At 38.7% G+C, this 17435-nt stretch overlaps 4 protein-coding genes and 2 long non-coding RNA genes across 7 annotated transcripts; all 6 read right to left on the minus strand.

Annotated features, from left to right (window-relative positions):
* Positions 1-347: 347 nt before the first annotated feature.
* On the minus strand, positions 348-2918 carry LOC103447188 (ER membrane protein complex subunit 8/9 homolog). Its single transcript, XM_008386366.4, has 5 exons — positions 2544-2918; positions 2248-2394; positions 2092-2151; positions 741-904; positions 348-652 (listed from the first exon to the last, which is right to left on the minus strand). Exons 1-5 carry the CDS (start codon positions 2748-2750, stop codon positions 622-624), a joined length of 609 nt encoding a protein of 202 aa, XP_008384588.2. The 5' UTR covers positions 2751-2918; the 3' UTR covers positions 348-621.
* A 1431-nt stretch (positions 2919-4349) lies between these two features.
* Positions 4350-10576, minus strand: LOC103429844 (heterogeneous nuclear ribonucleoprotein 1). Of its 2 annotated transcripts, none has more exons than XM_029087971.2 (6): positions 10521-10576; positions 6751-6791; positions 6198-6361; positions 5966-6065; positions 5661-5830; positions 4350-5389 (listed from the first exon to the last, which is right to left on the minus strand). In XM_029087971.2, exons 1-6 carry the CDS (start codon positions 10574-10576, stop codon positions 4862-4864), a joined length of 1059 nt encoding a protein of 352 aa, XP_028943804.1. In that variant the 3' UTR covers positions 4350-4861. The 2 variants fall into 2 exon arrangements, with proteins under 2 accessions (XP_028943804.1, XP_008366190.3); XM_008367968.4 differs by lacking the exon at positions 10521-10576 and adding an exon at positions 7039-7209.
* LOC103429846 (pentatricopeptide repeat-containing protein At3g61360-like) lies at positions 7513-10620 on the minus strand. Its single transcript, XM_008367970.4, has 3 exons — positions 10521-10620; positions 10310-10350; positions 7513-9325 (listed from the first exon to the last, which is right to left on the minus strand). Exon 3 carries the CDS (start codon positions 9235-9237, stop codon positions 7684-7686), a length of 1554 nt encoding a protein of 517 aa, XP_008366192.2. The 5' UTR covers positions 9238-9325; positions 10310-10350; positions 10521-10620; the 3' UTR covers positions 7513-7683.
* Positions 10621-11558: 938 nt separating this feature from the next.
* LOC103429920 (pentatricopeptide repeat-containing protein At3g61360-like) lies at positions 11559-12269 on the minus strand. Its single transcript, XM_008368049.1, has one exon. It carries the CDS (start codon positions 12267-12269, stop codon positions 11559-11561), a length of 711 nt encoding a protein of 236 aa, XP_008366271.1.
* A 1208-nt stretch (positions 12270-13477) lies between these two features.
* LOC139189716 (uncharacterized) lies at positions 13478-13956 on the minus strand. Its single transcript, XR_011573572.1, has 2 exons — positions 13815-13956; positions 13478-13665 (listed from the first exon to the last, which is right to left on the minus strand). It is a non-coding gene; the product is annotated as an uncharacterized lncRNA (long non-coding RNA).
* A 146-nt stretch (positions 13957-14102) lies between these two features.
* Positions 14103-14552, minus strand: LOC139189715 (uncharacterized). Its single transcript, XR_011573571.1, has 2 exons — positions 14411-14552; positions 14103-14294 (listed from the first exon to the last, which is right to left on the minus strand). It is a non-coding gene; the product is annotated as an uncharacterized lncRNA (long non-coding RNA).
* Between the last annotated feature and the right edge of the window lie 2883 nt (positions 14553-17435).

Here is a 17435-nt window from a genome sequence, read left to right on the forward strand (position 1 = left end):
AAAAATAATTTAACGAGTCTAGTCACTATCAGACCACGGGTTAAGAATCTAATAAAATATCATTTGCCAGATCTAAACATTAGACATGAAAATTTCTTGAATGATCCATTAACCCGTCACAAAATGAAACAACACGAGCCACTAACAAATCAAGTCATTATCGAATCACCTATTAAAATAACGAGTTTACCACAACACGACACATTAAGATAACGGATATTACACGAAAATGATACGTACACGTCACGAAAATGATACGTACACGACAAACTCTTCCACCCAGTATTCTAACAGCATAACATTGTAAACCCAGTCAAAAATATAATTTGATGTAAAGGAAAGATAACTTCAGGTGCAAAACTGAATTGACATTTTTGTTCCAATACCACAACCAACCATATACTGAAACCCTTTGGTGTCGAAGGTAAAAAGTATGAGAAGATAACTGATATCCAGTTTTTTACATCTCGAAAATTTCTTACAAACAAGAAAGAAATGAAAGTAAGGTCAATCTATCTGAATTCTCTTGTAAGTCACGTGTGTCCTCTTAAACCCAGCATGAGAAACTGAGTTTACTATGAAGCCATTTGCGATACCAAAGGCCGAAGATGATGGCAGGTTTTACTTGAATAGTTCTGGGTTCAGCCAGTCCCTGTCATACGTAATTCCAATCGACATCAGTTTCAATACTAAAATTGCTTGAAGATAAGATAACATGGACAGTGGTGTATTGCACTCACTTGCTAATGTCATCAAGGTGATCGTCAAAATCTACAACATCCTGCCATTTTTCAGTTGAGATATAATCCAGTAGAACAACATTTGCTGATGGCTCCTTGATGGTCAACTGGTTTCCATCAGATCCAACTAGCTTCCAAGTCCTTGACGCATCCTTCGTGTAGATCTGATTTTTCAAAAGGTAGAAAAATAAAGGTCAAAAACTTGAACGAGATTAGGAGGGAGAATCAAGGGAAAACTATGCTGCAACTAACAAACCATGTAATACGAGATTAGATTAACATTAAGACAAAAAACATGTCAAAGAAGATGGAGTCCGAAAGGATAATAATATTGAACTTCATGTGTGACGTTACTCGAAGAACATTAAGGACGATTGCAAATTCCTTAACCAACTCTATAAGGTAAGGAGTCCAAAAAAGATGCTCCAAAGAACCTCTTCAAGATGTAGTAAGTAAACAGAGATTTTATTAAAACTTCTAATGAAGAGAACAAAATGGAACTGGACAATACGATTTTCACAGACAATGTAGAATACATCATAAATAAGCAACTGGAAAAGATTGATGCTTTGTAGAAAGTAGGTGAATTATGGTATTACCAAATTTCAGCAAAAGCTTATGAAACCAGAAAAATGTACATTCGCTAAATTATATCGTTACTAAGAAAGAAAACTAAATGGTGTATTTACACAACAGGAAGGGAGGAAGAAGGAGCAAGGGAGAGAAATATGGCAACGTATATGACTAATAAAACTTTGTCAGCTCAGTTCGCGAAAAAAATAAAAACTTTACTAGCTTAACCTAAGAAACATGACCAGCCCAACCTAGGAGAATACATTCTACGCTCTTAAGTTGTAAAAGAGGGTTAATCAAGAAGGTCCAAAGCCTCATCTACCTTATATTTAGGTTAGGACTGACCTCCAATCACACGGGTGGTGTTCCACTTGACAAACAACTTTATCGTCGAGTTTACCCTTATTTAATTCATTATATTTGAGTGAGACGACTACCATCAATCTATCCAGTCTTGGAAGTGTTGAAAAAAGCATGTTAGAAACTTCGTAAACGCACAAACTACATAATTTTAGCTCCCAAACCATCTTTCATGCCATATATAGTTCACTTCACACGTTTATCAACATCCATCGTCAACAATTCCAAAGCAGTACTCTAATTTAAAGCCAGAAAAGCATTAAAACCGATACCTATAGAATTCTCAGACTTTTTAGCTAAACCCAGACTACAAGCAGTTCATCCAATCAAATATACTCGTACACTTACCATATCATAAAATCATAAAAAACCGAAGATACATGCTTTTCCATAACCGAAAAATGTAAAAGATACCGACCTGCACTACCGGGCTACGGTCCTTAGTCTTCGACAAAGATTCAAGCTTCCTGTTATCCAGCTAGAAATGGATAAAATGTCGACAAAAATAAGAACCTATACCAAAAAGACTAACAAAAAACACAAACAGAACTTGATGGACTGATGAATTGCATACCAAAAGAATTGCGGCTTGAGGAAGGTAGCGATAAATGTGATCGCCGACATTCTTCGCGATGCCACCGAGCTCGTGATCGTCGAACCTCTCGTTAGCGTGGAAATACCCCACAATGCTCACTCCTTTAGCAGCAAAGTGCTCCTCTATCTGTCCAAATTCAATCACAACAATCAAATTAATCAAATTACAGAGACAGGGCACCATTTGTCTCCCGGGAAAACCCCAAATTGGAGTTTCTGAAACCCTAGAGGAACAAAGTGGTGAGAGAGAGAGATAGAAGGGATTTAGGGACCCACCAGGATGAGGGAGATCTCGAGCTGGGGGAGGAGGCCGATGTGGGAGTGAAAGAGAGGGACGGAGTCGGTGATCTCGACGACGTCGTTCTGAGGGGAGACGCGGCCGAGGAGGATGCCGTTGACGGCAGAGGTCTTGTGCTTGAGAGCGTGGAGCACCAGCTTTATGTAGGCATTTTGTGCGATCTCGTAGCGTAACTCGCCGCCCATCACTCACTGTGATGGACTTCACTTGCTGAATCGCCGGCAATAGAGAAGAGAAAAGGAGAGAGAGAGAGAGAGAGACTGAGGAAGCAGAAGAGGAGAGAGAGTCCAATTTTCAGTGTTTCGTGAGGTTCGAGGATCCGCACGTTGTTCTGCGAATATTTCTAATGTTTTTATTTTTATTTTTAATTTTCATCTTTTTATTTTTGTTGTCATAATTGTAAATTTTGTCTAATGAAACAAAATATTTTAGGGAACTTTAACGAAAAGCACCCGGTACTGTTCATTTTAACGAAAAACCAAATTTTTACACTAAAAAGTCAATCCTGGTACTATTCACTTTACTCTTTATTTTGTCCTTATCATTAAAACTCAAAACTTTCAAGCCATTTTCATTAATTTTCCTAATATTTTATTGTTTTTCTTGGCCACAAAAAGAATATTTTTTAGGAAACTTTAACAAAAATGTTTCAATACTGTTTATTTTAACGAAAAAACATATTTTTACACTAAAAAGTCAATCATGTTACTATTCACATTACCATTTATTTTATCCTTATTATTAAAACTCAAAATTTTCAAATCATTTTCATTAGTTTTCCTTATTTTTTAAAATCACCTATATGATTCTATTTTCTAAACCAAATTGGCTCGTCTTTTTGTCTTAGATTTCTTTTTTTGGCTCATCTTTTTGTGCAATACCGTTTCCAATTACATTGAAATTTTCAAATTGGCTCGTGTTTTAGTCTTAGATTTCTTTTTTTGGCTCGTCTTTTTGTGCAATACCGTGTTCCAATTACATTGAAATTTCCAAATTGGCTCGTGTTTTTGTCTTAGATTTCTTTTTTTGGCTCGACTTTCTGTGTAATACCATGTTCCAATTACATTTAAATTTCCAAATTGACTTGTCTTTTTGTCTTAGATTTCATTTTTTAACTCGTCTTTCTATACAATCCTTTGTTCCGATTACACTGAAATTTCTCGAGTCGGAGGGCCTACGTAACAACAGCCTTGTGGCTAGTTTCATCCTAGCCCACTGGCCAAAGTTCAATCCTGTCTTCGAGGGATGCTTTGGAACAAGATCCACAATGCTAAATAACCATGCCTAGCACACCAGGCAATTAACTCGAAATTCGGCAGGAATTTTGGACCATGGCGTCATTCGGCCAGAGAATAAAAAAAAATAACAAGGGACATTGCCTCAGCCAAGAAAAAAAGAGTGCCAGAGATAAGAGGGTAAATATAATTATATAAGGAATTACTAAGTTAAATGTATCACATTGTTCAATCGAAGGGATTGACATCCACTCAAGATCTCTATGTCCAAAGATCCGGACATACACACTTCACAAAAATTCAAAAACTTGAACAATCCAAATCTCTCTCTTGAATGGTTCGGATCTCTCGGTCCATGGCTCTGGACACAAAGATCCCGAGTGAATCTCATTGCCAATGAAAAATACACAGCCATCAGAAACACAAAAAGAAATTTGAAAACAAAGAGTTAGGACAAACTGTCAAGCTCAAATATGATAAATACAATGAGGAAATCGCTCACATGGTAAAGAATCTTAACGAAAAAACATACGCCCCTGAAGTCTCAACTAGATTAAAATCATGTATCTTGGTAATTTATATATTCCTCACAAGAACCCTAATGAATGAGCACATACAAACTACAGCCCTGGACAGGAAACACGAATAATCGTATCAACGCATCAAATTATAAGTGACCAAATGCTAACGCGAACATCACAGGCTCAGCTAAGCAGATAAATTAAACCATGGAGCATCTATCTAGATAACTAATTAGATTGTAATAAACTCCATAATACGACACTACAAGACGTTGGTAGCAGACACCAAGTGTTTCAATCTACAAAGTTTTTCTACACCATACAACATAGAAATAGACTAATAAACTCTTCTGGCCATAAAAGTTTCCCAAACTGCAACGATAGGGAGTCTCTAGCAGTTCCAAGAAAGTGCCTAACCGAGTGCCAGACACAAATCTAAGCAACCTGTGTGAAACTTCTAGGGCAAAGCTTAAGCAACTGCATCGAAATTCCTTCATCACTATCCTGCATAGGGATGGTAGCGACTATCGCCTTCTATTTCTACCTTCCATAGGGGTGGTACCGACTACTGCTATTATATCCCCCCCTTCCATATGGTCCACCTGCTCCTCCACCATAAGTAGCACCAGGATAAGAGTCATAGCCACCACCACCATAGTTTGAACCTCCGTAACTTCCATAGCCTTCACCACCACGGCCATAACCACCTAAACCACTTGCACCATAGCCCCCACCATAACCACCACCGTATGGTCCAAAGCGGCTAGAATAACCAAGAGAAGACTCACCACGATAGCCACCTAAGCTACTGCTGCCAAAACTACCATAACCACTGCCAAATTCGCCACTATCGCTACCATAACCGTAGCCATAACCACCACCATATCTACCACCAAGACCACCTGGTGTCCTATAGGGTCCAGGGCCAAACCCTCCATCAAAACCACCATAAGAACTGCCATATCCACCAAAGCCATCATTAAAAGAACGAGCCCTAGAATTGCTACCATATGCAGGAGCAGATGGTGGATTTGAGGCTTTCTTTGGTTCAGCTTTCTTGATCTCCACCTACAACAAAGCAACTTAGTTAACCTAGGTTTTTAGAAATGGAGCTACTGTGATCACCCTCTCCTGAGAAGACCTATACCTGAAACAGCCTCCACCCAAAATTAGTTCCAAACAACTAATTTGAATTATTAAAATAACTAACGGAAACGAAAGTTAGAAACCCTTTAATGCATAGATTTAACAAAATAGGAGGATGCAAACATTGATGCTCCATGTCAAAAAGGATTTTGTATACATGCTGTTTACCCAGAGACCATCTAAACAAGCTCACCTGGGTACCCGCCATATCAATCATGTTTCCTTTAGATAACAATTCATCTACAACTTCCTCATTGTCAAAAATTACAAACCCAAAGCCTCGAGACCGATTGGTCTCATGATCTCGTATGATCTGGTGTTCTACCACTTTCCCATACTCAGAGAAGAAACTTTTCAACTCATCTGCACAAATTTAGCAAACCAAGTAAAAGGAACGAAGACGGTAGTGCAAACAAGCTTAATTTGGCAAGCCTAATTGGAAACCAACAGCCTTCCGAGTTGAAAACACAGAAGGCAGGATAAAACATAAAAGCATACCCTCAGAGACGGATGATGGAATGCCACCCACAAATATCTTCTTTGTCCTAAAATCCTTTGATTGCCCTTGACCTTTCGGAATGGTTCTCTTGATCTCAACCTGCATTATCCACATATAATTAAAGTTGTAGATAAAATTAAATTGCGTAAAAAAAAGTAATTGCAGCAATCCATGAGCAAGATATATCTATAATAAACCAGACAAAGATGCAGACTTAAACATCTAATTTACCTCCTTTCCATTGATAACATGAGTTTCCTCAATAACTGTATCAACAACTGATGGATCGGCGTAGGTTATAAACCCAAAGCCCCTAGGGGTACCGGTGAAGCGATCTTTCATTATCACTGAGTCCACTATCTCTCCATATTTCCCAAAGTGCTTGGTAAACGTAGCTATTGATTCGAAGTAAATAGAACAAAAGAGAGTGCAACACATCAGTAACATAACAAATTACAAAACAATGAATCGAATCTAATCTAAAACCATACAAAGTCAATTAACCAAGCAAAATCTCGTATCTCAGAAGATATGGCAAGTAAGCTATAAAATAATCTAAAACCATCCAAATTCAATTAGAAAACCAAAAATTCGCCATCAGCATTCTATGTACTTCACTAAATTTCATGCCACATAATTTCGCCGCACAATGCCTGAACCCGAATTTAAATTTACTTCTTAAAAAGGAGAAAAAAAATCCAACCTTGCTATTTTACTTCGCTGAACACAACGAAAAGGTAAAAAAATTGTTAACATTTACTAAAAAAAAAAAAAGAGGACATACCATATGTAGTGTCTTTTGCTAATCCACCAATGAAGATCTTTCTGCGAATTACGAATCAAATATTACACAAAAATTAGCAAAAGTGAAGAAACGCAGCAAACGATGCCCCAATGCTTGAATAATGATAAAATACAGGAATCAAACAAAAACCCAGCTAAAAAAGATAAAGATAAAATAAAATCTTATTTTCTCAGAAAGATCCAATCTTCTCGAAAGTCAAACAGAAAACACCTAAATTGGGCGTGGGTGTGTGTGAGAGAGAGATACAGAGGGAGAGGGAAGACGTACCCGGGGCTGGCGCCGTCGCCTGAGTGAGGATGGCCGGGATTCGACTTCGAACCCATTGCGTTCGGAATCGGATTTTCTCGGGAAAATTTGAGGAAAAGGAAAAGGTACGAGCTTCGAGAGTTGCGAGCGACGCGAGGAATAAAGATTAGGGCTTTTGACTGGAGTACATTATCTACCCCCATACAAAGGAGGGATTTATGTGTATGTGAAATGTCAATTTTACCCCGACTCGTTTTTTTATTTAACTTTTTTTTATAATTCAAACAATCTAGAGTAGAAAGACAAACTGAACTCACGATCTCAAGTGCATCCTTTCCACATGCCGGTTTGAGATACTCGCTCTAGAAAGCGATTATGCTCATAAACGCTTCTGTCACAAGTGCTATTATAAACAAACGAAATTTTTGGTTAAAATCTAAAAATATTTATTAGAAAACTACTTTTAAGTGATTCATAAAGAAACATGACATGTGCTTCTCTGTAAAATGCTTCTAAACATCTCTGTAAATCACAACCCAAAGTGCTTTTGGCCACCAAAAAGCACTTCTAAATTTTTCTCTTTTAACCAAGTGATTGTTTTTGTGACTAAAGCATGGATGATATCAATTCAGTACATTGAGAAGACATAAAAAATAAAGATCATCCCTACAACTCTGTGTCTGAAAGTGCAGGATCTGCAATGGTATGCCCTTTTACTTGGGGCAACATGTTCTGCAGTTTCTTTATCATCTGCTTCAGCTTCCTCAGCTTGTCCATCTCACCTTCCTGAAGCAGCAAGCTCTCCAATGTCCGAAACGATGCTTCGCTCATATGTCTACCCCTCCCCACCATTTGTGTAGAGCACTCAAAAGCTTCGTTTACCCTACCCCGGGAGCACAATCCCGTTACCAGAAGGTCCAATGCATGACTGTGAGGACAATATCCTTTCTCCACTAGGTATCGCCACAAATGCAAACCCAAATCAAGCTGATGGTTTACACAGAAAAATTTTAATATCATCACAACCGTTCGTGTTTTGGGCACGAAACTTCTATCAACCATTTTGTGATATAGCCTAGAAACGCCTTCAATATCAGACGTCCTCATCAAGCCAGAGAATATGGTGTGGTATGTCATATCGTCCTGCTCAATATGATTCTCTTCCATCTCATCCATCAAGGCGACCGCTGACTTCAGATGTCTTGATCTAATAAGTGAACTCATCAAAGCATTATAAGAGCCAGTGTCTGGAAGCAAGTTTCTCAAGCGAATCTCATCAAATAACTGCCGTGCCTTGATTGGATTTCGAACAACCCCTGCTCCATGGATCAGTGTAGTGATTGTTTCCAACGTAGGTGACAAGTTTTCCCGTTCCATTCCTTCAAAAAGTCTCAATCCATCAGCGAAGCAACCTTTTTTACAGTAAGCATCAATTCTAATGTTATAAGTTATACTATTTGGCTTAAAGCCTCTTTTAACCAGTTCATGGTAGAAGAGTTCTATTGCAGTAATATCTCCTGATTCCTTGAACCCTAGGAGCAAAATGTTCATGGTCTTCGTGTTGGGTGGAAAGCGAGAACGCATCTTCATGAACACTGAACGTGCCTCTTTCATCTGCCTTTCTGTGCAAAATGCTCTGAGGAGTACATTGAACTCATCAGTACCAAACTTCCTCTCAGCGAAAATATCATTCTCCAATTTTTCAAATGCTTCAAGGACATCTTCATACGATTTGAATTTTGCTATTTTTGACAGAATGATGCTCATTGACTTAAGGGTAAGCAAGGAAGGGTGCATCCTGCTTATTTTTGCCATCAACTCCCACGCTTTATCAAAATAACGCATCCTGGTAAGGATGTGCAGCATCTTTTCAAAAGCGTCTGAGCTTGGACATAACTGGGAATGACTGAGGAAATAGTTGAAGAATTCAAGGGCTTTAAGACCATTGGAATGGGCTGCGAAAAGGTGACCAAGAACGTTCTCCACAAAACTGGTGGAAAGAACTTGTGGTGGGATGCGCTGGAGAAGAGTCGGTTGAAGTGGTTGATCAGGGTAAGGATGGTTGTTAATTATTCTGGTGATTGTATCAATTTCAATGCTGGATTCTGACAACGGATGTATTTGGCTGGATAATTTAAGGGCGTTAATGACAGAAAAATTTAGCTTTTGAGGAATTTCAGTAAGCTGATTGGATATCTTTAGTCTCGTCAAATGGAGCATTCTCTCCTTGATTGAACTTAATGACAAGCGCAACTGAGTCGGCAATTTGAAATTTCCATTTGGAAACGCTCACTGATACCTCAATATCCTGGATGTCCAAGCAAACAAAAGTTAAAAGTCCAGTAACCTAATGAGAGACAAAACAAAACAATTACAAGTATGAGTGGTAAGATGGAAAGTAGCTATAACAGTGCAATCTATGGCTAATGTTCTAGGACTAGTATTGAAAACACATGAACCACTTCACGTAGAATAATAATTCACAAAAATAATTCTTCTAAAAAAAAAATAATAATAATTCACAAAAATAATAACACCACAGTGATTACACACACTAATTCATAAGCTACAAGCACGAACAAACTGTTAAATTGGTCTAAACTAATTTTGGACTCATGATTTGTAACGATTAATCCAAACTCTCATAACACTCTGGATTTAAGCTACACCCATAAATTCAAAGAGACGACCAATTCATACAAAGAAGAATGCTTTCACCGGATTTCAACATCTGCCGTATATTTTTTGATCCAAGATTAATTAGGAAAAAGTCACAAGATTGGACACCACAAGAAAAGGTATAGCACTAATTCTTTCTAAACCAATCATCCATACCGTTCACTACCTCTGCGATTTCTGAAATAAATACTCGGATACCCTGAAACCCTATTAAGAATATTGAACAAAATGCTTGGTAAACGTAGCTATTGATTCGAAGCAAATAGAACAAAAGAGAGCGCAACACATCAGTAGCAAAACAAAATGATGAATCAAATTTAATCTAAAACCATACAAAGTCAATAATCTCGTATCTCAGAAGATATGGCAAGTAAGCTAAAAAATAATCTAAAACCATCCAAATTCAATTAGAAAACCATAAATTCGCCATCAGCATTCTATATACTTCACTAAATTTCATGCCACATAATTTCGCCGCACAATGCCTGAACCCGAATTTAAATTTACTTCTTAAAAAGGAGAAGAAAAAAAACAACCTTGCTAATTTACTTTGCTGAACACAACAAAAAGGTTAAAATATTGTTAATATTTACCATAAAAAAAGAGGACATACCATATGTAGTGTCTTTTGCAAATCCACCAATGAAGATCTTTCTGCGAATTACGAATCAAATATTACACAAAAATTAGCAAAAGTGAGGAAACGCAGCAAACGATGCCCCAATGCTTGGATAATGATAAAATACAGGAATCAAAGAAAAACCCAGCTAAATTGGGCGTGGGTGTATGTGAGAGAGAGATACAGAGGGAGAGGGAAGACGTACCCAGGGCTGGCGCCGTCGCCTGAGTGAGAATGGCCGGGATTCGACTTCGAACCCATTGCGTTCGGAATCGGATTTTCTCGGGAAAATTTGAGGTAAAGGGAAAGGTACGAGCCTTGAGAGTTGCGAGCTACGAGAGGAATAAAGATTAGAGTTTTTGAATGGAGAACATTATTTAGGGAACTTTAACGCTTCAGAACTGTTCATTTTAACAAAAAATTACATTTTTACACTAAAAAGTCAATATTAGTACTATTCACTTTATTCTTTATTTTGTCCTTATCGTTAAAACTCAAAGTTTTCAAACCCTTTTCATTTCATTAGTTTTCCTCATTATTTACCCCATACAAAGGGGGGATTTATGTTACATGAAAAGTCAAATTTAACCCGACTTGTTTTTTTATATAACATTCCTTATAAGTGTTATTTTTCTTTTTAATTATAGAAAGTTTGGAATGTGAAATGAGATTTTTGGAGTGTCAATAACAATTCCCTTTTTATAATTTGAAGAATTTAAAGGAGAAAGAGAAACTGAACACACGATCTCAAGTGCATTGTGTCCACATAAGCATTTGAGATTTTCGCTCTAGAAGGCGATTGTGCTCATAAACACTTTTGTTATAAGTGTTTTAATTATAAACAAGCGGAAATTTTTGTTAAAATCCAAGTACTTAATAGAAAACCACTTGAAGCGATTTATAAAGGGGTGTGCTATCCACACATCCCTTGTTAATTTCTGTTCGTTGATCTTCTTTAATTCATCCAATTTGACAGTCGAAAATTAAAAAAGTGTGTGAGTAAAATAGGGTGTGTGAATATCACACCCCTTTATAAAAAAAACATATGACATGTGCTTCTCTATAAAGCGCTTCTTTGAGCCATAAGTGCTTCCAAATTTTTCTGTAAATCGCAATCAAAAGTGCTTTTGGCCTCCAAAAAGCAAATTCTAAAATTGTCTCTTTAGACCAAGTGATTGTTTTTGTGACTAAAGCATGGATGATATCACTTCGGTACATTGAGAAGACATAAAAATAAACATCCCTACAACTCTCTGTCTGAATGTGCAGGATCAGCAATAGTATGCCCTTTTACTTGGCGCAACACGTTCTGCAATTTCTTTATCATCTGCTTCTGCTTCCTCAGCTTGTCCATCTCACCTTCCTGAAGCAGCAAGCTTTCCAATGTCCGAAACGATGCTTCGCTCATATGTCTACCCCTCTCCATCATTTGTGTGGAGCACTCAAAAGCTTCGTTTACCCTACCCCGTGAGCACAATTCCGTTACCAGAAGGTCCAATGCATGACTGTGAGGACAATATCCTTTCTCCACTAGGTATCGCCACAAATGCAAACCCGAATCAAGCTGATGGTTTACACAGAAAAATTTTAATGTCATTACAACCGTTCGTGTTTTGGGCACGAAACTTTTATCAACCATTTTGTGATGTAGCCTAGAAACGCCTTCAATATCAGATGTCCTCATCAAGCCAGGGAATACGGTGTGGTAAGTCGTATTGTCCTGCTCAATATGATTCTCTTCCATCTCATCCATCAAGGCGATCGCTGACTTCAGATGTCTTGATCTAATAAGTGAACTCATAAAAGCATTATAAGCGCCAATGTCCGGAAGCAAGTTTCTCAAGCGAATATCATCAAATAACTGCCGTGCCTTGATTGGATTTCGAACAACCCCTGCTCCATGGATCAGTGTAGTGATTGTTTCCAGCGTAGGTGACAAGTTTTCCCGTTCCATTCCTTCAAAAAGTCTCAATCCATCAGTGAAGCAACCTTTCTTACATTAAGCCCGCACAATTATAAGAAACTGTTGACCCTATAAACTACCAAGCCTACGTGGCGCGCAGGCCGAGTAATCTATAAGCTAACTATGTCATTCGGTGAATACGGGGCGTGCCAACTCGTCGGCCGAGCTCGGCCGAGGAGTAAATTTTGTTGATGTTGCGTTGGGTGCGCGACTGACTTCTGCGTCTTGCGATTGTGGCCGAGAAAGGAACACGTCTCGGCCTCTTGGGCTCTCGAACCTGAAGACAAGGTTACTATTCTTACGAAGTTCAATATCAAATTCGGCTCTCAATGTGCCGAATGTAATAACTGTAACACCTCACTTTGCCGAGAAGGCTGATGAGATGACCTCGACCAATAAGGATTCAGAAATCCTTCTCGACCGAGACTTGGATAGGTAATCAACCGTCCTCGCCGCAATGCTGTTGATGCCAACAGAAGATGCTGCGAGACAGGCTGATTCTACGGTGACAGAGCTATCTATGCCGACTTAAGATATCATCGGTTGCTTTCACAGTGCTGTTGATGCCAACGGAAGATGTGTCAGCGAAAAAGAAAGAAAAAAATCTCAAGTTGTTGAGTTTGCGCAGGGCAGTTTTGTATTGATTTGCAGGGGGCTTGAATGATGCGCAGTCTCTTCTATTTATAGCAACGGCTCCCCCCAAGGTCGAGTTAAAAACCTACTCGGACTAGGTCTTCTTCTCCTGATCAGCACCAACTCGACCAGTCCTACTTTCACCAGGATTGTGAACCTAGTCCTTAACCGAGCCGGATTCGCTTCCGGGTCTTGCCGAGACTTCTCATTGCATTAGGACTCGACTTCTTGCGTTATGACCTAGCCGACCTAGGTTTGGAGGCCCACGTACTAAACGATCCATGGTATTCTTGTCGCAAGGCCTTCCAGGTAGGGCTGGGTTCGGTTTGTTTCGGTTCGGTTTTTTGCCAAAACCGAAACCAAACCGAAATTTCGGTTCGGTTCGGTTCGGCCCAAATTTTTTTCGGTTTTTTTCGGTTCGGTTTTTTTTTCGGTTCAGTTTTTTCGGTTCGGTTTCGGTTTTTTTTCGGTTTTTTTTTTTTTTTTTCCTCCAAAAAATGCAAAACAACCCCAACATCATGCATCTTTTCAGCAAAGAAACAGCCACTACTTGCTAGTATTTGAAGTTTTGAAATTGTAACTTAATCTGTATTTAACTCCCATTTCTTTGTTTATAGAACCACAGACTAACTCAAACTGTTGAGGATATACAAGAAAACATGTCCATTTAGGTTTAGCTTACCATCAAATCAGGCAAAGGGATTTTTACTTTAGTAAGCATTATTTCGCAATTATATGCCCGTCTTAGCTCAATCTGCAAGAGCCAGTAAATTTCTCATTAGAATTGAGGTGGCAAAGGAAGACTATATTCAATTAATTCAAAACAACAACAAAAAGGTAAAACCAAAAACACGCTAGACAGATCCTCATTTCAAGCTAGTTAACTGGCAATAACACATTTACCAGATTTTTTAGATACTTTGGGGGATGCAGCCTTCCCTTCCACGAAAAGGAAAAAGTTTGTTACTCCAATAACCTTATGATAAAAGATCCATGGCAAAGTTTGCTCTAAACCAGCTGAAGTGCTTGTTTGAATGGATATCTGGCACACACAAAAATACAGACGGGTCATGAGATGGCTCCAATGTCATGGTTGTATAAATTTATAAACATACATCATGGCAATCAATGCAAAATCAAAGATCTAAGACCAATTGGAAACACGATTCCATATCATTTATACAAATAGCAAACTAGAAACACGATTTCATTAATAACAAATATTCTTAAGTCTGACAACCAATTCAAGTTCAATAGCAGATCAGCTAAAACAAAAATATCTTCTTAAAAGTTTATGAGAACTCAGAAACCACTACTACTAGTACTCATCTTGGACCAAATCATCGACTCATGCAATGTTTGAATATCAGCCACTTAACGGTACTGCAAACAAAAAGTTCGAAAAATGAAACCCAATTACATTGTGGAAACGGTGTAATCTCAGCTCAGTAAACGGAATCAGAACACAATCAGTAGCTAAGGGTTCTCGAAGCCTTTACCTTGATGAAGCCGATTTCCTTGGCATTGCTGCGGAAGCACTGCCTGCAGCACATGAGGCCGTACTTCCTGATCAAACCATGAGGGTTTCCACACACGCAACTTGCAGGTCGCTGTGAAGGAAGAAGACGAAGCGGAAGAGCGACGGAGTTGGGAAGGAAGGATAGAGGGTCCAGACTCCAAAGTACAGAGAAGAGGGATAAGGGAAAAGGGTCGCGCCGCCGTGGGTTAAGGTTACACTGGAGGAGAAGAGGCAGGGAACGAGAGAGACAGAGCGAGAGAGAGAGGAGGCTCGGCTGAGGCAGGGAACGAGAGAGAGAGGAAGGGAATGAAACATCAATCTGAAAAGGTATGGCTGCTAGTGGCTAGGGTTAAAGGGTTTTGTTAAGTTCTCCAAAAAAATTAAAAAACATCTCAGACATCTGGAGGTTCGAACCCGTGCGCTGGGGTTTTAAAAGGTTCACCGAAACCAACTTAGCAACAAGGTATGTTTTGTTATGATTGTATGACTAAACTATTTATAATATTTTAAAAAATAATTAAATATATATATATCGGTTCGGTTCGGTTTCCGAACCTCAAAAACCGAAATCGAACCGGTCAGATTCGGTTCGGTTCGGTTTGACAGTTTCGGTTCGGTGTTTTTTCGGTTCGGTTTTTTTCAGCCTCGGTTCGGTTTGGTTTTCGGTTTTTTTCGGTTTTCGGTTTTTTGAACCCACCCCTACTTCCAGGCCGAGAATGATTCTATACTCGGCCCAAACTATTATTTTGGGCCCAAACAGAAACACAAGGAACTAAAGGATCGGAGTTCAATGCAAACACAAGGCAAACCCACAGAAGCACTTACCGGGAAAGGGTGTTGGTGCTGTGTTACTTGCTTCAGCTTTTACAGTTTTTTTCCGTCATGTTCCGTCTTTGGTGGTTAGAGAAGAAGGCGAGTATATCAACTGCACAATCTACTTAGAAGGACTCTGAGATTTGTTTAAGCTGATTAGCCAAATTTTCATTGGGCCTATTGTGTATTAGATCTATTGGAATTTGGGCCTCTTGGTATTGAATGGTCTTTAATTCCATTGGAAATGCTCCCGAATATTATTTTTCATGAGTGAATGGTTGAGAATTAACCATTTAGGCTATCTCCAACTAACACGGTCAAAGGATCATAGGGCTAAAAATAGCTCATAATGGCATGAAAAACTGTCTCCAACCGAGGGTTAAGCCAAAGAGCTTGTGGGCCCCACCTAGCCTCAACCCCCAAACCAAGCCAGCCTTCCAGCGCCAGAATGTCAAGCTTGACATTTTGCTAGCTCTCCAGCTCTAAAATGTCAAGCTTGACATTTTGCCAGCCCTCCATCTCAACTCATTTGAATGTCAACGGCTACTTGGCATCAGCATGACGCCAGCTAGCAAAAGCTAGCTAACGTCAGGTTACTGTTGGAATTAGAATTTTTTTTTTGGACGAATTTAAAAATAATTAATTAATTAATTTTTTTTCTTGTAAATACCTACACCATTCTTACAACATTGAAAGCTGAAGATAAGAAGTGTCACGTAGATAAGAATTCTATCTAAAATTTGCACAACCAATTACATCTTGACAAGAGACACTCTAAATTATGTCTGAAAAATTATTAAGATTACATAAAGATAAGAAATCTGGAGAGTTACTCACTTTAGCGACACATGTCACTTGAAATCCTATTCAAAAAATTATTGAGATTACATAAAGATAAGAATTCTGGAGAGTTACTCACATTAGCAACACGTATCATTCGAAATCCTATCAAAAAATTTATTGAGATTATATACATATAAGAAATCTAGAGGCTTATTCATTTGGCGACAAGTGACAATCAAAATATGTCCAAAAACTTTATTTTAATATAGTAGTTTAACTTAGGGTAAATTACATAGTAACCCCTCAAGTTTGAGGTCTATTACAACCCCATACAACATCTTTAAAACATTTCATTTTCATACCTCAAGTATTATTTTATTTCAATATAATACATCTGTTAGATTTTACATCAAATAATCCGTTAAATGCTAACATGGCTGCCACATTTGTGCCACGTGGCCAAAAAAATAATAATAATTTTTTTAAATAAAAAAACCTTAATCTTCTAAATAAATAAATAAAATAAAAAATAAAAAAACCAAAAACCAAACCCCACTTCGTCTTCCCTCCCTCCTTCCCTCCCCCCCCCCCCCCAAAAAAACCCAACCTGCAACCTGCAACCCAGAAGAAGAAGAAGAGAGAGGAAAAAAAAAAACTCATCTTCATCTTCCCCGACCCCCCTTCCTTGCAACCCACTCCTTTCTTCCCCCCTCCCATCTTTCCCAAACCCACCACACCCATCCTCCACGTCATCCTCCGCACTCACCCTCGCACCCACCGCGCACCCACCCTCTTCCCTCATTTACACACCCCACTCTTTAAATCCATACCTATTGGGGAAGATGGAATTTGGGTTGCAGGGAAAGGAAGATGGATTTTTTTTTTCTAGGCTGTAGGTAGTGTGGAGGGGGGCTTGAGTGAGGTGGGTCGCGGGGTTGGGGGGCGCTACGGTGAGGTTGGTCGCAGAGGGGGGGTTGGGGGAGGGATAATCGCTGGGGTGGGATGGGGGATCTGGGGAAGGGATAATCGTTTAGGGGGAGTGATGGGATCTGGGTTTGGGTTTTTTTTTTTTTTTTTTTTTTTATAATTAAAAAATAATTTTTTTGGCCATGTGGCACACATTTGGCAGACACGTCAGCATTTAATGGATTAATGGATGGAAAATCTAACAAATGCATTATATTGAAATAAAATAGTATTTGAGGTATGAAAGTGAAATGTTTTAAAGATGTTGTATGGGGTTGTAATAGACCTCAAACCTGAGGGACTACTATGTAATTTATCCTTTAACTTAATTAACCATATTAATTTAATTAAAATAATAAATTATGTTTGGCCTATGGCCCTTTGGTCCCCTCAATTGGAGATGGATTTTTGTCAAATGGCTATATTTGGCCTATAGTCCTTTG

Source organism: Malus domestica, chromosome 11 (assembly GCF_042453785.1).
Source record: "Malus domestica chromosome 11, GDT2T_hap1".
In the NCBI taxonomy this organism is placed as follows: domain Eukaryota; kingdom Viridiplantae; phylum Streptophyta; class Magnoliopsida; order Rosales; family Rosaceae; genus Malus; species Malus domestica.

Coding starts and splice junctions, on each gene's coding strand:
- LOC103429846 (XM_008367970.4), bottom strand. CDS start 9,237: ATGCTCCATTTGACGAGACTAAAGATATCCAATCAGCTTACTGAAATT.
- LOC103429920 (XM_008368049.1), bottom strand. CDS start 12,269: ATGGAACGGGAAAACTTGTCACCTACGCTGGAAACAATCACTACACTG.
- LOC103429844 (XM_029087971.2), bottom strand. CDS start 10,576: ATGGGTTCGAAGTCGAATCCCGGCCATTCTCACTCAGGCGACGGCGCC. Junction 6,792..10,520: donor GGCGACGGCGCCAGCCCTGG/GTACGTCTTCCC, acceptor CGTAATTCGCAG/AAAGATCTTCATTGGTGGAT. Junction 5,390..5,660: donor TTGATATGGCGGGTACCCAG/GTGAGCTTGTTT, acceptor GCTTTGTTGTAG/GTGGAGATCAAGAAAGCTGA.
- LOC103447188 (XM_008386366.4), bottom strand. CDS start 2,750: ATGGGCGGCGAGTTACGCTACGAGATCGCACAAAATGCCTACATAAAG. Junction 2,395..2,543: donor TCGAGATCTCCCTCATCCTG/GTGGGTCCCTAA, acceptor GAATTTGGACAG/ATAGAGGAGCACTTTGCTGC. Junction 2,152..2,247: donor CTCAAGCCGCAATTCTTTTG/GTATGCAATTCA, acceptor ATCCATTTCTAG/CTGGATAACAGGAAGCTTGA.